We start from the raw sequence: 24,519 nt of genomic DNA, 5'->3' as shown, positions 1-24,519 counted from the left end.
AAAAGGAGGCTGTATATGCAGTACCCCTTTTACAACGTCTGAACTTCAGGGACTGATGCTAGTTCTTTTTGGAAGAAAATTGACAGGGCCGAAATTTGAACCTTAATGGACCCCAATTTCAGGCCCATAGACACTCCTGTTTGCAGGAAATGTAGGAATCGACCCAGTTGAATTTCCTCCGTCGGGCCTTACTGGCCTCGCACCACGCAACATATTTTCGCCAAATGCGGTGATAATGTTTTGCGGTTACATCCTTCCTGGCTTTGATCAGGATAGGGATGACCTCATCCGGAATGCCTTTTTTCCTTCAGGATCCGGCGTTCAACCGCCCTGCCGTCAAACGCAGTCGCGGTAAGTCTTGGAACAGACAGGGTCCTTGCTGAAGCAGGTCCCTTCTTAGAGGTAGAGGCCACGGATCCTCCGTGAGCATCTTTTGAAGTTCCGGTTACCAAGTCCTTCTTGGCCAATCCGGAGCCACGAATATAGTGCTTACTCCTCTCCATCTTATCAATGTCAGTACCTTGGGTATGAGAGGCAGATGAGGGAACACATACACTGACTGGTACACCCACGGTGTTACCAGAGCGTCTACAGCTATTGCCTGAGGGTCCCTTGACCTGGCGCAATACCTGTCGAGTTTTTCCCAACGGTTTATAATCATGTGGAAGACTTCTGGGTGAAGTCCCCACTCTCCCGGGTGGAGGTCGTGTCTGCTGAGGAAGTCTGCTTCCCAGTTGTCCACTCCCGGAATTGCTGACAGTGCTATCACATGATTTTCCGCCCAGCGAAGAATCCTTGCAGCTTCTGCCATTGCCCTCCTGCTTCTTGTGCCACCCTGTCTGTTTACGTGGGTGACTGCCGTGATGTTGTCCGACTGGATCAACACCGGCTGACCTTGAAGCAGAGGTCTTGCTAAGCTTAGAGCATTGTAAATGGCCCTTAGCTTCAGGATATTTATGTGAAGTGATGTCTCCAGGCTTGACCATAAGCCCTGGAAATTCCTTCCCTGTGTGACTGCCCCCCAGCCTCGCAGGCTGGCATCCGTGGTCACCAGGACCCAGTCCTGAATGCCGAATCTGCGGCCCTCTAGAAGATGAGCACTCTGCAACCACCACAGGAGGGACACCCTTGTTCTTGGTGACAGGGTTATCCGCTGATGCATCTGAAGATGCGACCCGGACCATTTGTCCAGCAGGTCCCACTGGAAAGTTCTTGCGTGGAATCTGCCGAATGGGATTGCTTCGTAGGAAGCCACCATTTTACCCGGAACCCTTGTGCATTGATGCACTGAGACTTGGCTCGGTTTTAGGAGGTTCCTGACTAGCTCGGATAACTCCCTGGCTTTCTCCTCCGGGAGAAACACCTTTTTCTGGACTGTGTCCAGGATCATCCCTAGGAACAGAAGACGAGTCGTCGGAACCAGCTGCGATTTTGGAATATTGAGAATCCAATCGTGCTGCCGCAACACTACCTGAGATAGTGCTACACCGACCTCCAACTGTTCCCTGGATCTTACCCTTATCAGGGAATCGTCCAAGTAAGGGATAACTAAAATTCCCTTCCTTCGAAGGAATATCATCATTTCGGCCATTACCTTGGTAAAGACCCGGGGTGCCGTGGACCATCCATACGGCAGCGTCTGAACTGATAGTGACAGTTCTGTACCATAAACCTGAGGTACCCTTGGTGAGAAGGGTAAATTTGGACATGAAGGTAAGCATCCTTGATGTCCCGAGACATCATGTAGTCCCCTTCTTCCAGGTTCGCAATCACTGCTCTGAGTGACTCAATCTTGAATTTGAACCTCTGTATGTAAGTGTTCAAAGATTTTAGATTTAGAATCGGTCTCACCGAGCCGTGCGGCTTCGGTACCACAAAAGTGTGGTATAATACCCCGTTCCCTGTTGCAGGAGGGGTACCTTGATTATCACCTGCTGGGAATACAGCTTGTGAATGGCTTCCAAAACTGTCTCCCTGTCAGAAGGAGACATCGGTAAAGCCGACTTTAGGAAACGGCGAGGGGGAGACGTCTCGAATTCCAATTTGTACCCCTGAGATATCACCTGAAGGATCCAGGGGTCTACTTGCGAGTGAGCCCACTGCGCGCTGAAATTCATTGAGACGGGCCCCCCACCATGCCTGATTCTGCTTGTAAAGCCCCAGCGTCATACTGAGGGCTTGGCAGAGGCGGGAGAGGGTTTCTGTTCCTGGGAACTGGCTGATTTCTGCAGCCTTTTTCCTCTCCCTCTGTCACGGGGCAGAAATGAGGAACATTTTGCCCGCTTGTCCACGAAAAGACTGCGCCTGATAATACGGCGTCTTCTCATGTTGAGAGGCGACCTGGGGTACAAACGTGGATTTTCCAGCTGTTGCCGTGGCCACCAGGTCTGAAAGACCGACCCCACATAACTCCTCCCCTTAATAAGGCAATACTTCCAAATGCCGTTTGAAATCCGCATCACCTGACCACTGTCGTGTCCATAACCCTCTACTGGTAGAAATGGACAACGCACTTAGACTTGATGCCAGTCGGCAAATATTCCGCTGTGCATCACGCATATATAGAAATGCATCTTTTAAATGCTCTATAGGCAAAAATATACTGTCCCTATCTAGGGTATCAATATTTTCAGTCAGGGAATCCGACCACGCCAACCCAGCACTGCACATCCAGGCTGAGGCGATTGCTGGTCGCCGTATAACACCAGTATGTGTGTAAATACATTTTAGGATACCCTCCTGCTTTCTATCAGCAGGATCCTTAAGGGCGGCCATCTCAGGAGAGGGTAGAGCCCTTACAAGCGTGTGAGCGCTTTATCCACCCTAGGGGGTGTTTCCCAACGCACCCTAACCTCTGGCGGGAAAGGATATAATGCCAATAACATTTTAGAAATTATCAGTTGTTATCGGGGGAAACCCACGCATCATCACACACCTCATTTAATTTCTCAGATTCAGGAAAACTACAGGTAGTTTTTCCTCACCGAACATAATACCCCTTTTTGGTGGTACTCGTATTATCAGAAATGTGTAAAACATTTTTCATTGCCTCAATCATGTAACGTGTGGCCCTACTGGAAGTCACATTTGTCTCTTCACCGTCGACACTGGAGTCAGTATCCGTGTCGGCGTCTATATCTGCCATCTGAGGTAACGGGCGCTTTAGAGCCCCTGACGGCCTATGAGACGTCTGGACAGGCACAAGCTGAGTAGCCGGCTGTCTCATGTCAACCACTGTCTTTTATACAGAGCTGACACTGTCACGTAATTCCTTCCAACAGTTCATCCACTCAGGTGTCGACCCCCTAGGGGGTGACATCACTATTACAGGCAATCTGCTCCGTCTCCACATCATTTTTCTCCTCATACATGTCGACACAAACGTACCGACATACAGCACACACACAGGGAATGCTCTGATAGAGGACAGGACCCCACTAGCCCTTTGGGGAGACAGAGGGAGAGTTTGCCAGCACACACCAGAGCGCTATATATATACAGGGATAACCTTATATAAGTGTTTTTCCCCTTATAGCTGCTGTATCTTTAATACTGCGCGTAATTAGTGCCCCCCCTCTCTTTTTTAACCCTTTCTGTAGTGTAGTGACTGCAGGGGAGAGCCAGGGAGCTTCCCTCCAACGGAGCTGTGAGGGAAAATGGCGCCAGTGTGCTGAGGAGATAGGCTCCGCCCCCTTATCGGCGGCCTTATCTCCCGTTTTTCTATGTATTCTGGCAGGGGTTAAATGCATCCATATAGCCCAGGAGCTATATGTGATGTATTTTTTGCCATCTAAGGTATTTTTATTGCGTCTCAGGGCGCCCCCCCCCAGCGCCCTGCACCCTCAGTGACCGGAGTGTGAAGTGTGCTGAGAGCAATGGCGCACAGCTGCGGTGCTGTGCGCTACCTTATTGAAGACAGGACGTCTTCTGCCGCCGATTTTCCGGACCTCTTCTGCTCTTCTGGCTCTGTAAGGGGGACGGCGGCGCGGCTCTGGGACCCATCCATGGCTGGGCCTGTGATCGTCCCTCTGGAGCTAATGTCCAGTAGCCTAAGAAGCCCAATCCACTCTGCACGCAGGTGAGTTCGCTTCTTCTCCCCTTAGTCCCTCGATGCAGTGAGCCTGTTGCCAGCAGGACTCACTGAAAATAAAAAACCTAATTTAAACTTTTACTCTAAGCAGCTCAGGAGAGCCACCTAGATTGCACCCTTCTCGTTCGGGCACAAAAATCTAACTGAGGCTTGGAGGAGGGTCATAGGGGGAGGAGCCAGTGCACACCAGCTAGTCCTAAAGCTTTTACTTTTGTGCCCAGTCTCCTGCGGAGCCGCTATTCCCCATGGTCCTTTCGGAGTTCCCAGCATCCACTAGGACGTCAGAGAAACTCTGTTACCACAATCTGACCATTAAGTGTACATCAGACAAGACTCCTGGTCTAATCCAGGGAAGACATTCCCTCTGTCTACCACGGGCATTAGCTCGATATCCTCCCCCTGCAGAGTTATATAACAAGTAGGTAATTCACTGCTAGTGAACTCATGTGTCACCCATCGGGTGTCGTCCACTCTGCCTCTCATCACTGTCCCCTCACTGTAGGAACCGACAGATAAGTGTGTGGAGGGGTGCCTGAAGTCTATTACTCCCTTACGGGTGTTGTACATAGACCACGATTGCGTCCTCTTGGGGCTGCAAAATAGATTGATGACTGGATCAGGCATTAGAGGAAGAGCTGCCCGAGGATATATCTGACAATGCCAGACATTCCCTGTCTCACAAAACCACTGCCACTTTTTTCTACACCAGGAGGCGTCCCCTGAGGTGGGTGTGCTGGTTGCCAAGGCGTCAAACACGTCTGTCCTGGCTCGCCGTATTCTGTGGTTGAGGTCATGGAAGGTGGATCTGGACTCCAAAAGTCCATGGAGGTATTCCCCTTTACTGGGAACATCTTATTTGGGGAAGACCTAATTATAAATTTTGCGTCTGAATCGACAGCTACTATGACTGCCTTTCTCCCAAATGCTACTCCTTCTGCACAGAAGGTATAAGGTGCATAAGGTACCGCTTTTCCCTGCTTTCGGCCTTAAGGGAAAGCGAAGGTCAGGCACACCCGAGAATGTCTCGTGCTCCCAACAACCACTAAGCCCAAGGCCTAACTATCCTGGGCTGCTCGTCAGCCTGCTTCTCATTACAAGCCTGCTCATGACCAGACAGGCCTCCCCCTGGGAGGGATCCCAGGGTGGGGGGCCGACTTCTACGATTCATCCAGGTCTGGTTAATGACCACTTCAGATGCATGGGTGCGAGAAGTTAACTCTCACGGGTACGCAGTCTCTTTCAAGAGACGCCCCCCTTGCCAGTTCTGCACAACGGTTATCCCTTCGGATCCGTTAAAGACACAAGCTCTACAGATGGTTGTGCGTTCCCTCCTGGGTACAGGAGTGGTAGTGCCGGTACCTCTGTCCCAGAGTGGCAGAGGATACTACTCGATCCTGTTTTTAGTCCCAAAACCTGATGGGTCTTTCCGGCCTATTCTCAACCTCAAATTACTGAACAAGTTTGTGAGAGTGTCCAAGTTCCATATGGAAACTCTGCGCTCAATTGTGCTGGCCATGGAACCCGGTGGCTATATGGTATCCCTGGATATACAAAATGCTTACCTGCATATGCCTATTGCCTTATCGCATCTGCAATATCTGCGGTTTGCTATTGGCAACCTTCACTATCAATTCCAGGCTCTGCCGTTTGGACTGGCCACAGTCCCTCGGATCTTCACCAAGGTTATGGCCGTGATGACGGCTCATCTCCGTTGCCAGAGAGTCAGGATCCTGCTGTATCTGGACAATTTGCTGATTCTGGCAAACTCTCACGATGTCCTTCTCAGTCATCTACAACCGACTGTAAACTTCCTACAAGCCCACGGGTGGCTCATCAACTGGAAGAAGTCCTTGCTGGTCCCTGCTCGGAGCATGGTGCACCTGGGGGCACTACCGGACACACACAGTCAGCGGCTGTTTCTGTTTCCAGAGAAGGTCCTGAAATTTCAGGACAGAATCAGATACTTCCTTTCTCGCCCAAGAGTGTCGATAAACTCGGCGATGCAAGTACTAGGCCTCATTGTGTCGGCTTCCAACATGGTAGAGTACGCTCAATTCCATTCCCGCCCTCTACAGAGGTTAATCCTGTCCAAGTGGGATGGCCTGCCTCATCGGATCAGGTCTCACATGATCTCCTTGACTCCGGAGGTTCGTCTGTCGCTGACTTGGTGGCTACAGGACCAACAGTTGAGAAGGGGACCGTCCCTTCTGGATCCCTAACTGGGTCCTACTGACTACGGATGCCAGTCTGAGGGGTTGGGGGCGCGGTCTTTCCAGGGTCGGTGGACCATGGAGGAATCACTCCTCCCGATAAACATTCTGGAATTGCGGGTAGTGTTCAATGCTTTGTCTCTCGCCCTGCCTCTGATACAGAACAGGCCTGTTCAAGTACGGTCAGACAACGCCACCATGGTGGCGTGCATAAACCATCAAGGCGGCACTCAAAGCCACATGGCAATGATGGAGGTGTCAAAAATCCTTTGTTGGGCGGAACGCCTTCTGCTGGCAATATCGGAAGTGTTCATTCCGGGAGTCCTCAAATGGGAAGGTGATTTTCTCAGTCATCAGGATGTGCACGCCGGATAGTGGAGTCTTCATCAGGAAGTCTTTGAACTCCTAGTGAACAAGTGAGGCCTACCAGATGTAGAAATTATGGAGTCTCGGCACAATCACAAAGTTCCGGTCTTCGGATCAAGAACCAGGGATCCTCAAGCAGCGTTCATGGATGCACTGGCAATTCCATGGAACTTTTGGCTGCCCTATGTGTTCCCTCCAGTGTCACTCCTACCCATGGTACTACGGAAGTGCAAGCAAGTAGGAGGAATACTACTTCTAGTCGCTCCAGCATGGCCCAGATGGCATTGGTTCTCAGACCTGCAGGGTCTATCAATAGAGTGTCCTCTTGTACTTCCTCAATGCCCAGACCTCCTCGTTCAGGGCCCTTGTGTCTATCCATATTTGGCCAGGCTGGCTTTGATGGCGTGGCTCTTGAAGCTTTACTCCTGAGGGCCAAAGGATTCTCAGTGGCGGTCATCCAAACTATGCTGAAGGCCCGCAAACCGGCATCTGCGAGGATTTATTATAGGGTCTGAAATTCTTACTTCACCTGGTGTGCTGCTAAGAATTACGAGGCTTACGAATTCAGTACTTCCATACTTCTGGCTTTTCTGCAACAAGGCCTGGACTTAGGCCTTCGTCTGGCCTCCCTCAAGGTTCATATCCCTGCCTTGTTGGTATGGTTTCAGAGAAAAATTGCATCTATTCCTGATGTTCATACTTTCACTCTGTGTTTTACGAATTCAGCCTCCCTATGTCCCTCCTATGGCTCCATGGGATCTGTCTGTTGTTCTGAATGCCCTGCAAGTGTCTCCATTTGAACCTCTTGAGTCAGTGGACCTTAAATGGCTCACGCTCAAGGTCCTGTTCCTACTGGCTATAATATACAATTAATAAATATTATAAAGTATTCAGCATCCTAATATTGGGCTAATTATAATTAATAAGCCAATAATTGATATAATGAAGTGTACGAATACAGTATAGCCTGCTTAGGATACATTAAATTTGGATTAATAAAGACACGACACAGGTAGCGAACCTTGCTTTTAATAATTTATTTTCATTCACCATATATGATAATTATATCACACAAGTTTATTGCACTTTCTTTATTTCGTTTTAACAAATCTATTAAAAGTTAATTTTTAATTTTCATTTGTGCGCCAGCAAAGAGACATTCTTTCCTCTTCTTTTTCTTTGTATAACTCAACTTGTCTCTGGTAGCACCCCCGAACGTCCAGTAATTAGTACCTAATCAAACTGACGGACATTTATCTGGGTTCTCTCTCTTTTTTCTTCAAATAGCAATTATTTAGAATTAGTAGCTGGTACAGAACATATCCCCCTCCCCTATTTCCCTACATATCTCTGCTAGGAGGGTGTCGGACCAAGGCACTTTGTCCTGTCGTCCACCCTTCTGATTTCTCTGGCGTCCTAGTGGATGCTGGGACTTCCGTAAGGACCATGGGGAATAGCGGCTCCGCAGGAGACTGGGCACAAAAAGTAAAAGCTTTAGACTAGCTGGTGTGCACTGGCTCCTCCCCCTATGACCCTCCTCCAAGCCTCAGTTAGGTTTTTGTGCCCGAACGAGAAGGGTGCATGCTAGGTGGCTCTCCTGAGCTGCTTAGAAGTAAAAGTTTAAATAGGTTTTTTATTTTCAGTGAGTCCTGCTGGCAACAGGCTCACTGCATCGTGGGACTAAGGGGAGAAGAAGCGAACTCACCTGCGTGCAGAGTGGATTGGGCTTCTTGGCTACTGGACATTAGCTCCAGAGGGACGATCACAGGTTCAGCCTGGATGGGTCCCGGAGCCGCGCCGCCGGCCCCCTTACAGAGCCAGAAGAGCGAAGAGGTCCGGAGAAATCGGCGGCAGAAGACGTTCCTGTCTTCAGATAAGGTAGCGCACAGCACTGCAGCTGTGCGCCATTGCTCTCAGCACACTTCACACTCCGGTCACTGAGGGTGCAGGGCGCTGGGGGGGAGCGCCCTGAGACGCAATAAAACATGTTTAAACCTTATATGGCTAAAGAAATACATCACATATAGCTCCTGGGCTATATGGATGCATTTCACCCCTGCCAGTTTTCCTAAAAAAAGTGGGAGAAAAGGCCGCCGTGAAGGGGGCGGAGCCTATCTCCTCAGCACACAAGCGCCATTTTCCCTCACAGTTCCGCTGGAAGGAAGGCTCCCAGACTCTCCCCTGCAGTCCTGCTACAGAATCAGGGTAAAACAAGAGAGGGGGGGGCACTATTGGCAGCTAATATAAAACAGCAGCTATAAAGGGAGTAACACTTACATAAGGTTATCCCTGTATATATATAGCGCTCTGGTGTGTGCTGGCAAACTCTCCCTCTGTCTCCCCAAAGGGCTCGTGGGGTCCTGTCCTCTTTCAGAGCATTCCCTGTGTGTGTGCTGGGTGTCGGTACGATTGTGTCGACATGTATGAGGAGGAAAATTATGTGGAAGCAGAGCAATTGCCTGTGTTAGTGATGTCACCCCCTAGGGAGTCGACACCTGACTGGATGGTCGTATTTAAAGAATTACGTGACAGTGTCAGCACTTTGCAAAAAACTGTTGACGACATGAGACAGCCGGCAAATCAATTAGTGCCTGTTCAGGCGTCTCAGACACCGTCGGGGGCGCTAAAACGCCCGTTACCTCAGATGGTCGACAGTGATAAAGCGTGGTTTTCCCCCGATAAAAAACTGCTGATTTCTAATAAATTATTGGCACTATACCCTTTCCCGCCAGAGGTTAGGGCGCGTTGGGAAACACCCCCTAGGGTAGATAAGGCGCTCACACGCTTATCAAAACAAGTGGCGTTACCGTCTCCCGATACGGCCGCCCTTAAGGAACCAGCTGATAGAAGGCTGGAAAATATCCTAAAAGGTATATACACACATACTGGTGTTATACTGCGACCAGCAATCGCCTCAGCCTGGATGTGCAGTGCTGGAGTGGCTTGGTCGGATTCCCTGACTGAAAATATTGATACCCTGGATAGGGACAGTATATTATTAACTATAGAGCATTTAAAGGATGCATTACTATATATGCGAGATGCACAGAGGGATATTTGCACCCTGGCATCTAGAGTGAGTGCGATGTCCATTTCTGCCAGAAGAGCGTTATGGACGCGACAGTGGTCAGGTGATGCGGATTCCAAACGACATATGGAAGTATTGCCGTATAAAGGGGAGGAGTTATTTGGGGTCGGTCTATCGGACCTGGTGGCCACAGCAACGGCTGGAAAATCCACCTTTTTACCCCAGGTCACCTCTCAGCAGAAAAAGACACCGTCTTTTCAAACTCAGTCCTTTCGTTCCCATGCGGGCAAAAGGCCACTCATTTCTGCCCCGGGGCAGAGGAAGGGGAAAAAGACTGCACCAGGCAGCCTCTTCCGAGGAGCAGAAGCCCTCCCCCGCTTCTGCCAAGTCTTCAGCATGACGCTGGGGCCTTACAAGCGGACTCAGGCACGGTGGGGGGCCGTCTCAAGAATTTCAGCGCGCAGTGGGCTCACTCGCAAGTGGACCCCTGGATCCTGCAGGTAGTATCACAGGGGTACAAATTGGAATTCGAGACGTCTCCCCCTCGCCGGTTCCTGAAGTCTGCTCTACCAACGTCTCCCTCCGACAGGGAGGCGGTAGTGGAAGCTATTCACAAGCTGTATTCCCAGCAGGTGATAATCAAGGTACCCCTCCTACAACAGGGAAAGGGGTATTATTCCACGCTGTTTGTGGTACCGAAGCCGGACGGCTCGGTGAGACCAATTTTAAATCTAAAATCCTTGAACACTTACATAAAAAGGTTCAAATTCAAGATGGAGTCACTCAGAGCAGTGATAGCGAACCTGGAAGAAGGGGACTATATGGTGTCTCTGGATATCAAAGATGCTTATCTCCATGTCCCAATCTACCCTTCTCACCAAGGGTACCTCAGGTTTGTGGTACAAAACTGTCATTATCAGTTTCAGACGCTGCCGTTTGGATTGTCCACGGCACCACGGGTCTTTACCAAGGTAATGGCCGAAATTATGATTCTTCTTCAAAGAAAAGGCGTCTTAATTATCCCTTACTTGGACGATCTCCTGATAAGGGCAAGGTCCAGGGAACAGTTAGAGGTCGGAGTAGCACTATCTCAGGTAGTGCTACGTCAGCACGGGTGGATCCTAAATATCCCAAAATCACAGCTGATTCCAACAACACGTCTACTGTTCCTGGGGATGATTCTGGACACAGTCCAGAAAAAGGTTTTTCTCCCGGAGGAGAAGGCCAGGGAGTTATCCGAGCTAGTCAGGAAACTCCTAAAACCAGGCCAAGTGTCAGTGCATCAATGCACGAGAGTCCTGGGAAAAATGGTGGCTTCTTACGAAGCGATTCCATTCGGAAGATTCCATGCAAGAACTTTTCAGTGGGATCTGCTGGACAAATGGTCCGGATCGCATCTTCAGATGCATCAGCGGATAACCCTATCTCCAAGGACAAGGGTGTCTCTCCTGTGGTGGTTACAGAGTGCTCATCTTCTAGAGGGCCGCAGATTCGGCATTCAGGATTGGATGCTGGTGACCACCGATGCCAGCCTGAGAGGCTGGGGAGCAGTCACACAGGGAAGAAATTTCCAGGGCTTGTGGTCAAGCATGGAAACGTCTCTTCACATAAATATCCTGGAACTAAGGGCCATTTACAATGCCCTAAGTCAAGCAAGGCCTCTGCTTCAGGGTCAGTCGGTATTGATCCAATCGGACAACATCACGGCAGTCGCCCACGTCAACAGACAGGGCGGCACAAGAAGCAGGAGGGCAATGGCAGAAGCTGCAAGGATTCTTCGCTGGGCGGAAAATCATGTGGTGGCACTGTCAGCAGTGTTCATTCCGGGAGTGGACAACTGGGAAGCAGACTTCCTCAGCAGACACGACCTCCACCCGGGGGAGTGGGGACTTCACCCAGAAGTCTTTCAAGTGATTGTAAACCGTTGGGAAAAACCAAAGGTGGACATGATGGCGTCCCGTCTCAACAAAAAACTGGACAGATATTGCGCCAGGTCAAGGGACCCTCAGGCAATAGCGGTGGACGCTCTGGTAACACCGTGGGTGTACCAGTCGGTGTATGTGTTCCCTCCTCTGCCTCTCATTCCAAAAGTACTGAGAATCATAAGAAGGAGAGGAGTGAAGACTATACTCGTGGCTCCGGATTGGCCAAGAAGAACTTGGTACCCGGAACTGCAAGAGATGCTCACGGAGGACCCGTGGCCTCTACCTCTAAGAAAGGACCTGCTCCAGCAGGGACCTTGTCTGTTCCAAGACTTACCGCGGCTGCGTTTGACGGCATGGCGGTTGAACGCCGGATCCTGATGGAAAAAGGCATTCCAGATGAAGTCATCCCTACCCTGATCAAAGCCAGGAAGGATGTAACTGCGAAACATTATCACCGCATTTGGCGAAAATATGTTTCCTGGTGTGAGGCTAAGAAGGCCCCCACAGAGGAATTTCAACTGGGTCGTTTCCTGCATTTCCTGCAAGCAGGACTGTCTATGGGCCTAAAATTAGGATCCATTAAGGTTCAAATTTCGGCCCTGTCTATCTTCTTCCAGAAAGAACTGGCTTCATTGCCTGAAGTTCAGACGTTTGTCAAGGGGGTACTGCATATACAACCTCCTTTTGTGCCACCAGTGGCACCTTGGGATCTCAATGTAGTTTTAGGGTTCCTAAAATCACATTGGTTTGAACCACTCACCACTGTGGAATTAAAATATCTCACATGGAAGGTGGTCATGCTGTTAGCTCTGGCGTCAGCCAGGCGTGTCTCAGAAATGGCGGCTTTGTCATATAAAAGCCCTTACCTAATTTTTCATTCAGACAGGGCAGAATTGAGGACTCGTCCTCAATTTCTCCCTAAGGTGGTTTCAGCGTTTCACATGAACCAACCTATTGTGGTGCCTGCGGCTACTAGGGACTTGGAGGACTCCAAGTTGTTGGACGTAGTCAGGGCCCTGAAAATATATGTTTCCGGGACGGCTGGAGTCAGAAAATCTGACTCGCTGTTTATCCTGTATGCACCCAACAAGCTGGGTGCTCCTGCTTCTAAGCAGACGATTGCTCGTTGGATTTGTAGTACAATTCAGCTTGCACATTCTGTGGCAGGACTGCCACAGCCAAAATCTGTTAAAGCCCATTCCACAAGAAAAGTGGGCTCATCTTGGGCGGCTGCCCGAGGGGTCTCGGCTTTACAACTTTGCCGAGCAGCTACTTGGTCAGGGGCAAACACGTTTGCAAAATTTTACAAATTCGATACCCTGGCTGAGGAGGACCTGGAGTTCTCTCATTCGGTGCTGCAGAGTCATCCGCACTCTCCCGCCCGTTTGGGAGCTTTGGTATAATCCCCATGGTCCTTACGGAAGTCCCAGCATCCACTAGGACGTCAGAGAAAATAAGAATTTACTTACCGATAATTCTATTTCTCATAGTCCGTAGTGGATGCTGGGCGCCCATCCCAAGTGCGGATTGTCTGCAATACTTGTATATAGTTATTGTTACAAAAAATCGGGTTGTTTATTGTTGTGAGCCATCTTTTCAGAGGCTCCTACGTTTATCATACTGTTAACTGGGTTCAGATCACAGGTTGTACAGTGTGATTGGTGTGGCTGGTTTGAGTCTTACCCGGGATTCAAAATCCTTCCTTATTATGTACGCTCGTCCGGGCACAGTATCCTAACTGAGGCTTGGAGGAGGGTCATAGGGGGAGGAGCCAGTGCACACCAGCTAGTCTAAAGCTTTTACTTTTTGTGCCCAGTCTCCTGCGGAGCCGCTATTCCCCATGGTCCTTACGGAAGTCCCAGCATCCACTACGGACTATGAGAAATAGAATTATCGGTAAGTAAATTCTTATTATTTCACCGTGACCGGGCAGATCTTAGAACTCGCCCTGGTTATCTACCTAAGGTGGTGTTATCTTTTCACCTTTACCAAGAGATTGTGGTTTCGGCCTTCATCTCTTCTGGTTTATCCTACAAAGAGCGGTCTTGGAATGTGGTGCGGGCTCTCCGTATATACGATTCCCTTTTTGTACCTTTTGGTTTTCACAAATGTACCTGGCCTGCGACTAAGCAAACCTTGGCCAGATGGATTAGAATTGTGATTTCACAACCTGCTATTAAAGTCCATTCTACTCGGTCTGTTGGACCCTCTTGGTGGCCCGCCGTGGCGCGTCCGCAGAACATTTGTGCAAGGCGGCTACGTGGTCCTCAGTGAACACGTTCATTAGGTTCTATGCCTTTGATACTTCCGCTTCCCAGGATGCTTCCTTTGGACGCCGGGTTCTCATAACCGCTAAGGCGCGTCCCCTCCCTTGAGGAACTGCTTTGGGACATCCCCAATGTATTCCCTGTGGAACACAGTGTGCCCCGCTGCAGAAAAGGAGATTTATGGTAGACTTACCATAGTTAAATCTCTTTCTGTGAGGTACACTGGGTTCCACAGGGCGCCTGACCTGACGCAACTAGCTTCTATGGGTTTGTATGGCATTAGTCGCTGATCCCTTCTCCTGTCGTGAGAATGTGGAACTATGTGACTAACATCTGCCTTCTCTTTTACCTGCTCCTGCATCCTCCCGGTTAACAAAACTGAGCTCACAGTGCCTGGAGGCGGGGCTATAGAGAAGGCCCCAATGCATCTTGGGACAGCTAAAGCTTTAACCTGTTGGTGCTTGGATCAAGATCCATCTCTACACCCCAATGTATTCCATGTGGAACCCAGTGTAACGCAGAAAGAGATTTAACAATGGTAAGTCTGCCATAAATCTCCTTTTTCATTACAGGTTGAGTATCCCTTATCCAAAATGCTTGGGACCAGAGGAATTTTGGATATGGGATTTTTCCGTATTTTGGAATAATTGCATACCATAATGAGATATCATGGTGATGGGACCCAAGTCTAAGCACAGAATGCATTTATGTTACATATACACCATATACACAGAGCCTGAAGGTCATTTTAGCCAATATTTTTTACAACTTTGTGCATTAAACAAAGTGCGTGTACATTCACACAATTCATTTATGTTTCATATATACCTTATACACACAGCCTGAAGGTCATTTAATACAATATTTTTAATAACTTTGAGTATTAAACAAAGTTTGTGTTAATTGAGCCATCAAAAAACAAAGGTTTCACTATCCCACTCTCACTCAAAAAAGTCCGTATTTCGGAATATTCCGTATTTCGGAATATTTGGATATGGGATACTCAACCTGTACCTGTCTTCTTCCCCTGAGTACAGGAATATAAAATATGTGTGTTTTATGTATGATACAGTTATAGGACTTCAAAGCAAAATATGATTTTATTTTTTTGCTTTAAGGCTAGGAGTTTGTCTTGTGTCTTTTTGTTGCCAGCACTGGTAGAGTCAGAATAATTTGGAAGTAAACAGTAGCTGACATGAAAGTCACTGTTCTATCCAGGTTATGCTGGATCTATAGTTCTCTAGAAGCAGGGAATATCTGAGGGAATATCTGAGACTGATCTCTCTGGCCACTTTTTAGTGTTCTTTTATTTATATGTAAGGCACGATAATGGGTCTGCAGTGCCATGCATTAGTGGTTTTAACAAAATAAATAATTTATGAATTTATATGCTGAATAACCAGCTGCTATTTGCATAGTACAAAGTAGAGCAGAACAACTACAAATTACACGGTGGACATAAGGTCATAAATTGAATGGGAGAGAACAGAGGAGGGATGGGTGCATTTATGAATAAGCCCAGGAACGTGGGTGCAAGAAATAAGGCTAGAGATGCTGAGAACAGAGGTCAATAGAGCAGAAGCAGGTACATGTAAGCGGGTGACACTGAAAGGGAGTATAACAGTAGGTGTGTATTTGCCAAGGAGAAAGAGTTAGGATGAGGTCTTATATGCTTTGACATAAAGATGGTGGACTTGAGGATTGGAGGAGAGGGTAGTATTGTCAAAGGTGAGGTGAGTTAACCATGGAGTGGGGAAAGGAATGACTTCTATGACATGTTGGGCGGTATTCAATTCTTTTCACCCCTTTCCACACCCTTTTCTGTTTCTGCCGTCGGGGGCGTGGTGGTATTATTTCAGCTCACTACCCCTGGAGTATTGAGTCACCCAACCCTTTACACAGCTAAACATGATTACTGTGGGCGCAATATGCACGATTACGGGGATCATTTTAGACAGGAGATTGGGAGTGATATATTATTTGAACACCACCTGTTGAGTTTGAAATTAAGAGATGGCTGATAACTGGTGATGCAAGAGGGGAGGACAAGGCAAAGGTCAGGGGGGTAGGGTGTAATCCTGGTATGAACTAACATTAACTGATCCTGCCCACATCATATGAGCGTTGAAGTGTATGAGTTGCAGCATAGGCAGATGCTTTATATGGAATGCAGAAGGGCCCACTAATTTTGTGCGGATGACAAGAAGGAATGTGGTTTGTGAGTTTTGTTAAAAGTGGTCTAATATAGTTTGTGTATTTATTTTATTTGTTGGGCAGTAATCGGCATTTTGCCTCTCATTTGTATTTCAGCTTATCTAAAAACTGTTTTTTGCTGTAGGTTTTCAGTTCACTGCAGGAGTCCATTCTTTCCAAGAACAAGCACATAGGTTTGTCAAAACACAGACGAGAAAGCAAATGTGCGAAACACATGGTGCCTAAAATTCAGCAGGCGGAGAGTTTTAAAGAGCTGTCTGAGCAGCTTGTTTCTGCTGTAAAATGGTGCAAAGAGAGAAAACTAAGAAATGATACGGTGTTCTTCAGGAACTTATATCTGCGAAGCTACAGGCTGCAGAATGCAGAAGCCTTGGGACACAGGTGTGTATGGCTAGAGCACGTAGATACAGTTTTAGCATTTCCACATACACACTGCTATAAAGTGGACCTGTTGTGTAGTTAAAAGTAGCCAGATGTTTAAGGCCATCTTCAACCACTGCAACACTTTGCTAACATTGATTGCTTTGAGCAGAGTAACACTGAATACAGTGGGCCTCATTCAGATGTTAGAGCTGCGCCCATTGTCGCAAAGTACCAGTACCTTGCACATGCGCAGAACCCTTTCTGTGCGTGTGTGAACGGGTCCTGCGTCACAGGATGCAGAGCGACGCCACACTGTCAGTAATTAACAGTCTGCTGCCTTCTGGTGGGCAAGGAGGGTCCTGCGTCAGAGGATGCAGAGCGACACCACACTGTCAGTAATTAACAGTCTGCTGCCTTCTTTGTGAAAACGGAGGTGTTTTGCTGCCGTTTAGTGTAAGGGAAGAGGTTGGGTATCTCCGTCATAGGACAGAGATTTCCTGGCCTCTGAAACAGGCGGATTGTGCAGCACCATGGGTGCTGTAAGCCGCCCGAGGACACCTAAGGAAGCAGGCCGTATCACTACTGCAGCAGGAGGCTTCTGCTTATAATAGACACCATACAGCACTATAAATGCTGCTTCCAAGGAATCAGCAGTGATAGCAACTCCAATCACATCTGAATTAGGCCTAGTGTGCACTACTAAAATCAGATTAGTTGATATCAGACTTGTGATACGGCTGACTGAACACAGAGGACTCTATCAGTACAGCCTGCAGGGAGATGTTAGCAAGAGAGAGGAGTGTTAAATGTACTCTGTTGGTTAGTGTGGTGTATATATAGCAATAGAAATGTGGAGAGATCTGTGTGGGCCTTTACTGTGGGCGTCGCATGCATGCGGGAGTGTGGTCTTTTACACCACTACGCCTATTGATGGCCCTGTATACTGTAGCAAGCAGTTATAGAAAGATTTGAGGCTGTATTTGCAAAATGAAACCTTTTTAATGGTCATTTCCAGAAGAGCAGTACAAATTATTTTTCTCTATCGTCCTAGTGGATGCTGGGGTTCCTGAAAGGACCATGGGGAATAGCGGCTCCGCAGGAGACAGGGCACAAAAAGTAAAGCTTTAGGATCAGGTGGTGTGCACTGGCTCCTCCCCCTATGACCCTCCTCCAAGCCACAGTTAGATTTTTGTGCCCGGCCGAGAAGGGTGCAATCTAGGTGGCTCTCCTAAAGAGCTGCTTAGAAAAGTTTAGCTTAGGTTTTTTATTTTACAATGAGTCCTGCTGGCAACAGGATCACTGCAACGAGGGACTTAGGGGAGAAGAAGTGAACTCACCTGCGTGCAGGATGGATTGGCTTCTTTGGCTACTGGACATTAGCTCCAGAGGGACGATCACAGGTACAGCCTGGATGGTCACCGGAGCCTCGCCGCCGGCCCCCTTGCAGATGCTGAAACGAGAAGAGGTCCAGAATCGGCGGCAGAAGACTCCTCAGTCTTCTTAAGGTAGCGCACAGCACTGCAGCTGTGCGCCATTTCCTCTCAGCACACTTCACACGGCAGTCACTGAGGGTGCAGGGCGCTGGGAGGGGGGCGCCCTGGGAGGCAAATGAAAACCTTTTTTGGCTAAAAATACCTCACATATAGCCTCCGGGGGCTATATGGAGATATTTAACCCCTGCCAGAATCCATTAAAGAGCGGGAGACGAGGCCGCCGAAAAAGGGGCGGGGCCTATCTCCTCAGCACACAGCGCCATTTTCCCTCACAGAAAGGCTGGAGGGAAGGCTCCCAGGCTCTCCCCTGCACTGCACTACAGAAACAGGGTTAAAACAGAGAGGGGGGGCACTAATTTGGCGTTAGAAATATATAAAAGATGCTATAAGGGAAAACACTTATATAAGGTTGTCCCTATATAATTATAGCGTTTTTGGTGTGTGCTGGCAAACTCTCCCTCTGTCTCTCCAAAGGGCTAGTGGGTCCTGTCCTCTATCAGAGCATTCCCTGTGTGTGTGCTGTGTGTCGGTACGTGTGTGTCGACATGTATGAGGACGATGTTGGTGAGGAGGCGGAGCAATTGCCTGTAATGGTGATGTCACTCTCTAGGGAGTCGACACCGGAATGGATGGCTTATTTAGGGAATTACGTGATAATGTCAACACGCTGCAAGGTCGGTTGACGACATGAGACGGCCGACAAACAATTAGTACCGGTCCAGACGTCTCAGAAACACCGTCAGGGGTTTTAAAACGCCCGTTTACTTTAGTCGGTCGACACAGACACGGACACTGAATCCAGTGTCGACGGTGAATAAACAAACGTATTCCTTATTAGGGCCACACGTTAAGGGCAATGAAGGAGGTGTTACATATTTCTGATACTACAAGTACCACAAAAGAGGGTATTATGTGGGATGTGAAAAAACTACCGTAGTTTTTCCTGAATCAGATAAATTAAATGAAGTGTGTGATGATGCGTGGGTTCCCCCCGATAGAAAATTATGGGCGGTATACCCTTTCCCGCCAGAAGTTAGGGCGCGTTGGGAAACACCCCTTAGGGTGGATAAGGCGCTCACACGCTTATCAAAACAAGTGGCGGTACCGTCTATAGATAGGGCCGTCCTCAAGGAGCCAGCTGACAGGAGGCTGGAAAATATCATAAAAAGTATATACACACATACTGGTGTTATACTGCGACCAGCGATCGCCTCAGCCTGGATGTGCAGAGCTGGGGTGGCTTGGTCGGATTCCCTGACTAAAAATATTGATACCCTTGACAGGGACAGTATTTTATTGACTATAGAGCATTTAAAGGATGCATTTTCTATATATGCGAGATGCACAGAGGGATATTTGCACTCTGGCATCAAGAGTAAGTGCGATGTCCATATCTGCCAGAAGATGTTTATGGACACGACAGTGGTCAGGTGATGCAGATTCCAAACGGCACAAAGGTGTATTGCCGTATAAAGGAAGAGGAGTTATTTGGGGTCGGTCCATCGGACCTGGTGGCCACGGCAACTGCTGGAAAATCCACCGTTTTTACCCTAAGTCACATCTCTGCAGAAAAAGACACCGTCTTTTCAGTCTCAGTCCTTTCGTCCCTATAAGAGTCATATCTGCCCAGGGATAGAGGAAAGGGAAGAAGACTGCAGCAGGCAGCCCATTCCCAGGAACAGAAGCGTTCCACCGCTTCTGCCAAGCTCTCAGCATGACGCTGGGACCGTACAGGACCCCTGGATCCTACATGTAGTATCCCAGGGGTACAGATTGGAATGTCGAGACGTTTCCCCTTCGCAGGCTCCTGAAGTCTGGTTTACCAAGGTCTCCCTCCGACAAGGAGGCAGTATGGGAAACAATTCACAAGCTGTATTCCCAGCAGGTGATAATCAAATTACCCCTCCTACAACAAGAAAAGGGGTATTATTCCACATTATATTGTGGTACTGAAGCCAGAAGGCTAGGTGAGACCTATTCTAAATCTAAAAAAATTTGAACACTTACAAAGGTTCAAATCAAGATGGAGTCACTCAGAGCAGTGATAACGAACCAGGAAGAAGGGGACTATATAGTGTCCCGAGACATCAGGGATGCTTACCTCCATGTCCAAAATGTGCCCTTCTCACTAAGGGTACCTCAGGTTCGTGGTACAGAACTGTCACTATCAGTTTCAGACGCTGCCGTTTGGATTGTCCACGGCACCCCAGGTCTTTACCAAGGTAATGGCCAAAATGATGATTCTTCTTCGAAGAAAAGGCGTCTTAATTATCCCTTACTTGGACGATCTCCTGATAAGGGCAAAGTCCAGGGAACAGTTGGAGGTCGGAGTAGCACTATCTCGGATACTGCTACAACAGCACGGGTGGATTCTAAATATTCCAAAATCGCAGCTGATCCCGACGACAAGTCTGCTGTGCCTAGGGATGATTCTGGACACAGTCCAGAAAAAGGTGTTTTCTCCCGGAAGAGAAAGCCAGGGAGTTATCCGAGCTAGTCAGGAACCTCCTAAAATCAGTGCATCATTGCACAAGGGTCCTGGTAAAGATGGTGACTTCCTACGAAGCAATTCCATTCGGCAGATTTCACGCAAGAATTTTTCAGTGGGATCTGCTGGACAAATGGTCCGGATCGCATCTTCAGATGCATCAGCGGATAACCCTATATCCAAGGACAAGGGTGTCTCTCCTGTGGTGGTTACAGAGTGCTCATCTTCTAGAGGGCCGCAGATTCGGCATTCAGGATTGGATGCTGGTGACCACGGAGGCCAGCCCGAGAGGCTGGGGAGCAGTCACACAAGGAAAAAATTTCCAGGGAGAGTGATCAAGTCTGGAGACTTTTCTCCACATAAATATACTGGAGCTAAGGGTAAATTTATAATACTCTAAGCTTAGCAAGACCTCTGCTTCAAGGTCAGCCGGTATTGATCCAGTGGGAAAAACATCACGGCAGTCGCCCACGTAAATAGACAGGGCGGCACAAGAAGCAGGAGGGCAATGGCAAAAACTGCAAGGACTTTTCGCTGGGCGGAAAATCATGTGATAGCACTGTCAGCAGTGTTTCATTCCGGGAATGGAAACTGGGAAGCAGACTTCCTCAGCAGGCACGACCTCCACCCGGCAGAATGGAAACTTCATCGGGAAGTTTTCCACATGATTGTAAACCGTTGGGAAATACCAAAGGTGGACATGATGGCGTCCCGTCTGAACAAAAAACGGGACAGGTATTGCGCCAGGTTAAGAGACCCTCAGGCAATAGCTGTGGACGTTCTGGTAACACCATGGATGTACCAGTCGGTGTATGTGTTCCATCCTCTGCTTCTCATACCTAAGGTACTGAGACTTATAAGACGTAGAGGAGTAAGAACTATACTCATGGCTCCGGATTGGCCAAGAAGGACTTGGTACCCGGAACTTCAAGAGATGCTCACAGAGGACTTATGGCCTCTGCCGCTAAGAAGGGACTTGTTTCAGCAAGTACCATGTCTGTTCCAAGACTTACCGCAGCTGCGTTTGACGGCATGGCGGTGGAACGCCGGATCCTAAGGGAAAAAGGCATTCCGGAAGAGGTCATTCCTACCCTGGTCAAAGCCAGAAAGGAGGTGACCGCACAACATTATCACCACATGTGGCAAAAATATGTTGCGTGGTGTGAGGCCAGAAAGGCCCCACGAAGAAATGTCAACTCGGTCGATTCCTGCATTTCCTGCAAACAGGAGTGTCTATGGGCCTCAAATTGGGGTCCATTAAGGTTCAAATTTCGGCCCTGTCGATTTTCTTCCAGAAAGAAGTGGCTTCAGTTCCTGAAGTCCAGAAGTTTGTCAAGGGAGTATTGCATATACAACCCCCTTTTGTGCCTCCAGTGGCACTGTGGGATCTCAACGTAGTTCTGGGATTCCTCAAATCACATTGGTTTAAAACCAGTCAAATCTGTGGATTTGAAGCATCTCACATGAAAAGTGACCATGCTCTTGGCCCTGGCCTGGACCAGGCGAGTGTCAAATTGGTGGTTTTTTTCTCAAAAAAGCCCATATCTGGTTGTCCATTTGGACAGGGCAGAGCTGCGGACTCGTCCCCAGTTCTCTCCCTAAGGTGGTGTCAGTGTTTCACCTGAACCAGCTTATTTTGGTGCCTTGCGCCTACTAGGGACTTGGAGGACTCCAGGTTGCTAGATGTTGTCAGGGCCCTGTAAATATAGGTTCCAGGACGGCTGGAGTCAGGAAAACTGACTTGCTGTTATCCTGTATGCACCCAACAAACTGGGTGCTCTTGCTTCTAAGCAGACTATTGCTAGTTGGATGTGTAATACAATTCAGCTTGCACATTCTGTGGCAGGCCTGCCACAGCCAAAATATGTAAATGCCCATTCCACAAGGAAGGTGGGCTTATCTTGGGCGGCTGCCCGAGGGGTCTCGGCTTTACAACTTTGCCGAGCGGCTATTTAGTCAGGGGCAAACACGTTGGTAAAATCCTACAAATTTGATACCCTGGCTAAGGAGGACCTGGAGTTCTCTCATTCGGTGCTGCAGAGTCATCCGCACTCTCCCGCCCGTTTGGGAGCTTTGGTATTATCCCCATGGTCCTTTCAGGAACCCCAGCATCCACTAGGACGATAGAGAAAATAAGAATTTACTTACCGATAATTCTATTTCTCGGAGTCCGTAGTGGATGCTGGGTGCCCATCCCAAGTGCGGATTATCTGCAATACTTGTACATAGTTACAAAAATCGGGTTATTATTGTTGTGAGCCATCTTTTCAGAGGCTCCGCTGTTATCATACTGTTAACTGGGTTCAGATCACAGGTTGTACAGTGTGATTGGTGTGGCTGGTATGAGTCTTACCCGGGATTCAAAATCCTTCCTTATTGTGTACGCTCGTCCGGGCACAGTATCCTAACTGAGGCTTGGAGGAGGGTCATAGGGGGAGGAGCCAGTGCACACCACCTGATCCTAAAGCTTTACTTTTTGTGCCCTGTCTCCTGCGGAGCCGCTATTCCCCATGGTCCTTTCAGGAACCCAGCATCCACTACGGACTCCGAGAAATAGAATTATCGGTAAGTAAATTCTTATTTTTGGGATGTCAATTGCACAACGTTGCACAAATGTGTCACATTTTATGGGCAAGTGCTTATTTTTGGGTGTTAAGATTGCAGAATCTGCAGAGCTGCATACAACTGGCAGGAAAATAGCTCAGTGAATACACAGTAGTCAAGATTCCCAGAGTAACATAGCATCATGAGCTCATTGCTGTCACTGAAAGCAGAGATGCTGCGGTCATAGTATAAGTGTTTTGTTGTTATGTATTGTAATAATCTGGCGGGTTTGTCCTAATTATAGAATCATGTTCCTTATTAAGACACATTTTATTAAACAGCTTGATGACCACTATTTATTTAACTCTGCAGTTGTATAGGTTGATGGTATTGTATGGGGGGTTTTCTTGCGCTGCAAAGTCTGAACTTATTATTAAACCAATTTTTCTCTTTTTTTTTTAAAGTTTAAAAAAGAAGCTGCAATGCTGGAAAAAGTCCATATGTCACAGTCTACATAAACAGACTCTGAATGGAGATCATCCAAAGTCTTGTTTCAGAATACAAAGATTTCCACAGACTTGGAAATATATGGCCGCTCACTCAAGAAAACAGAAACTTCACAAATGTTGCATCAATTATTCTAAATCAAAAGTTAAGAGAGATGTAAAGACCTCTCCTCTGTGTTTAGATTTGTGTACTGGGGATGAGACGGTGTCAACAGCTGCCACAGATATTTCTTTGAGACCTGAAACTTCGGAGACCTTTATGTCTGACGCAAGCACTAAAGGAACAGACCGAAATCTTATTGCGACGGATGACATAGATGATATATTTTCATCAATTGGGATCTAGTGGACTCGTCGTCCTCTGCCTAGAGTACTGGTAGACTGTTATGGGGAGCAATAAAAGGAAAATACAGTTTGCTGCAGTTTCTGTATGTAGTGTGGATTTATTTCATTTTGATCACTCAGGACACACAAAATAAATTGAGTTTGGTTAACAGGTGTTTCCTTTGTCGAGATGCACGGCTTTTATTTCTACATATTTGGCCACTGATGTATTGATCCACCATTAATTTAAAAGTGACGTGGAATTATACACAACTGGCAAAGATAATTGTAAAAAGAAGATGGAAAATTTTCATTCTGATATAAAAAATAACTACATTTGAACATAGATAATTTTTTACTGTAATTTCAATTAGCATTATACAATGCTAATAGATTTTCCCCTCACTAACAAAACACAGCTTTAAATTGCGTCCCCCCAATACCTTACTTAAGGCGGGTACACACTAGGCGACGGGGGAATTGCCGGCGATGGACAACTATATTGTGGAACGCTATAGTGTTCAACGATATAGTGTGTACATGCTGAACGTTATCGTTCAACGATAACGTTTACTGACGTCACCACCGGCATTCCCGAACATGCAGCTCAGCCTGACACTGACGGCTTGAGCTGCATGTCCGCTCAATATTAGTGATCGCTGAATGAAGTGCGTGAGCGCGCATTGTTCATCGTTCCCCAA

At 47.9% G+C, this 24,519-nt stretch overlaps 1 protein-coding gene across 2 annotated transcripts in view; it reads left to right on the top strand.

Annotated features, from left to right (window-relative positions):
• The window catches only part of NEPRO (nucleolus and neural progenitor protein), a 100,035-nt gene extending 76,119 nt beyond the window's left edge, over window positions 1–23,916 (top strand). For both annotated transcript variants that reach the window (XM_063953201.1, XM_063953200.1), the window contains exons 8-9: window positions 16,225–16,481; window positions 23,453–23,916. In XM_063953201.1, the coding sequence (XP_063809271.1) occupies window positions 16,225–16,481; window positions 23,453–23,840 (645 nt within the window). In that variant the 3' untranslated portion in view covers window positions 23,841–23,916. The remainder of the gene's footprint in view (window positions 1–16,224; window positions 16,482–23,452) is intronic.
• Window positions 23,917–24,519: the final 603 nt, after the last annotated feature.

This window comes from Pseudophryne corroboree, chromosome 2 (assembly GCF_028390025.1).
Source record: "Pseudophryne corroboree isolate aPseCor3 chromosome 2, aPseCor3.hap2, whole genome shotgun sequence".
NCBI lineage: Eukaryota > Metazoa > Chordata > Amphibia > Anura > Myobatrachidae > Pseudophryne > Pseudophryne corroboree.
The sequence above is the reverse complement of the archived record's forward strand: the minus strand, read 5'-3'. Positions and strand labels throughout refer to the sequence as shown.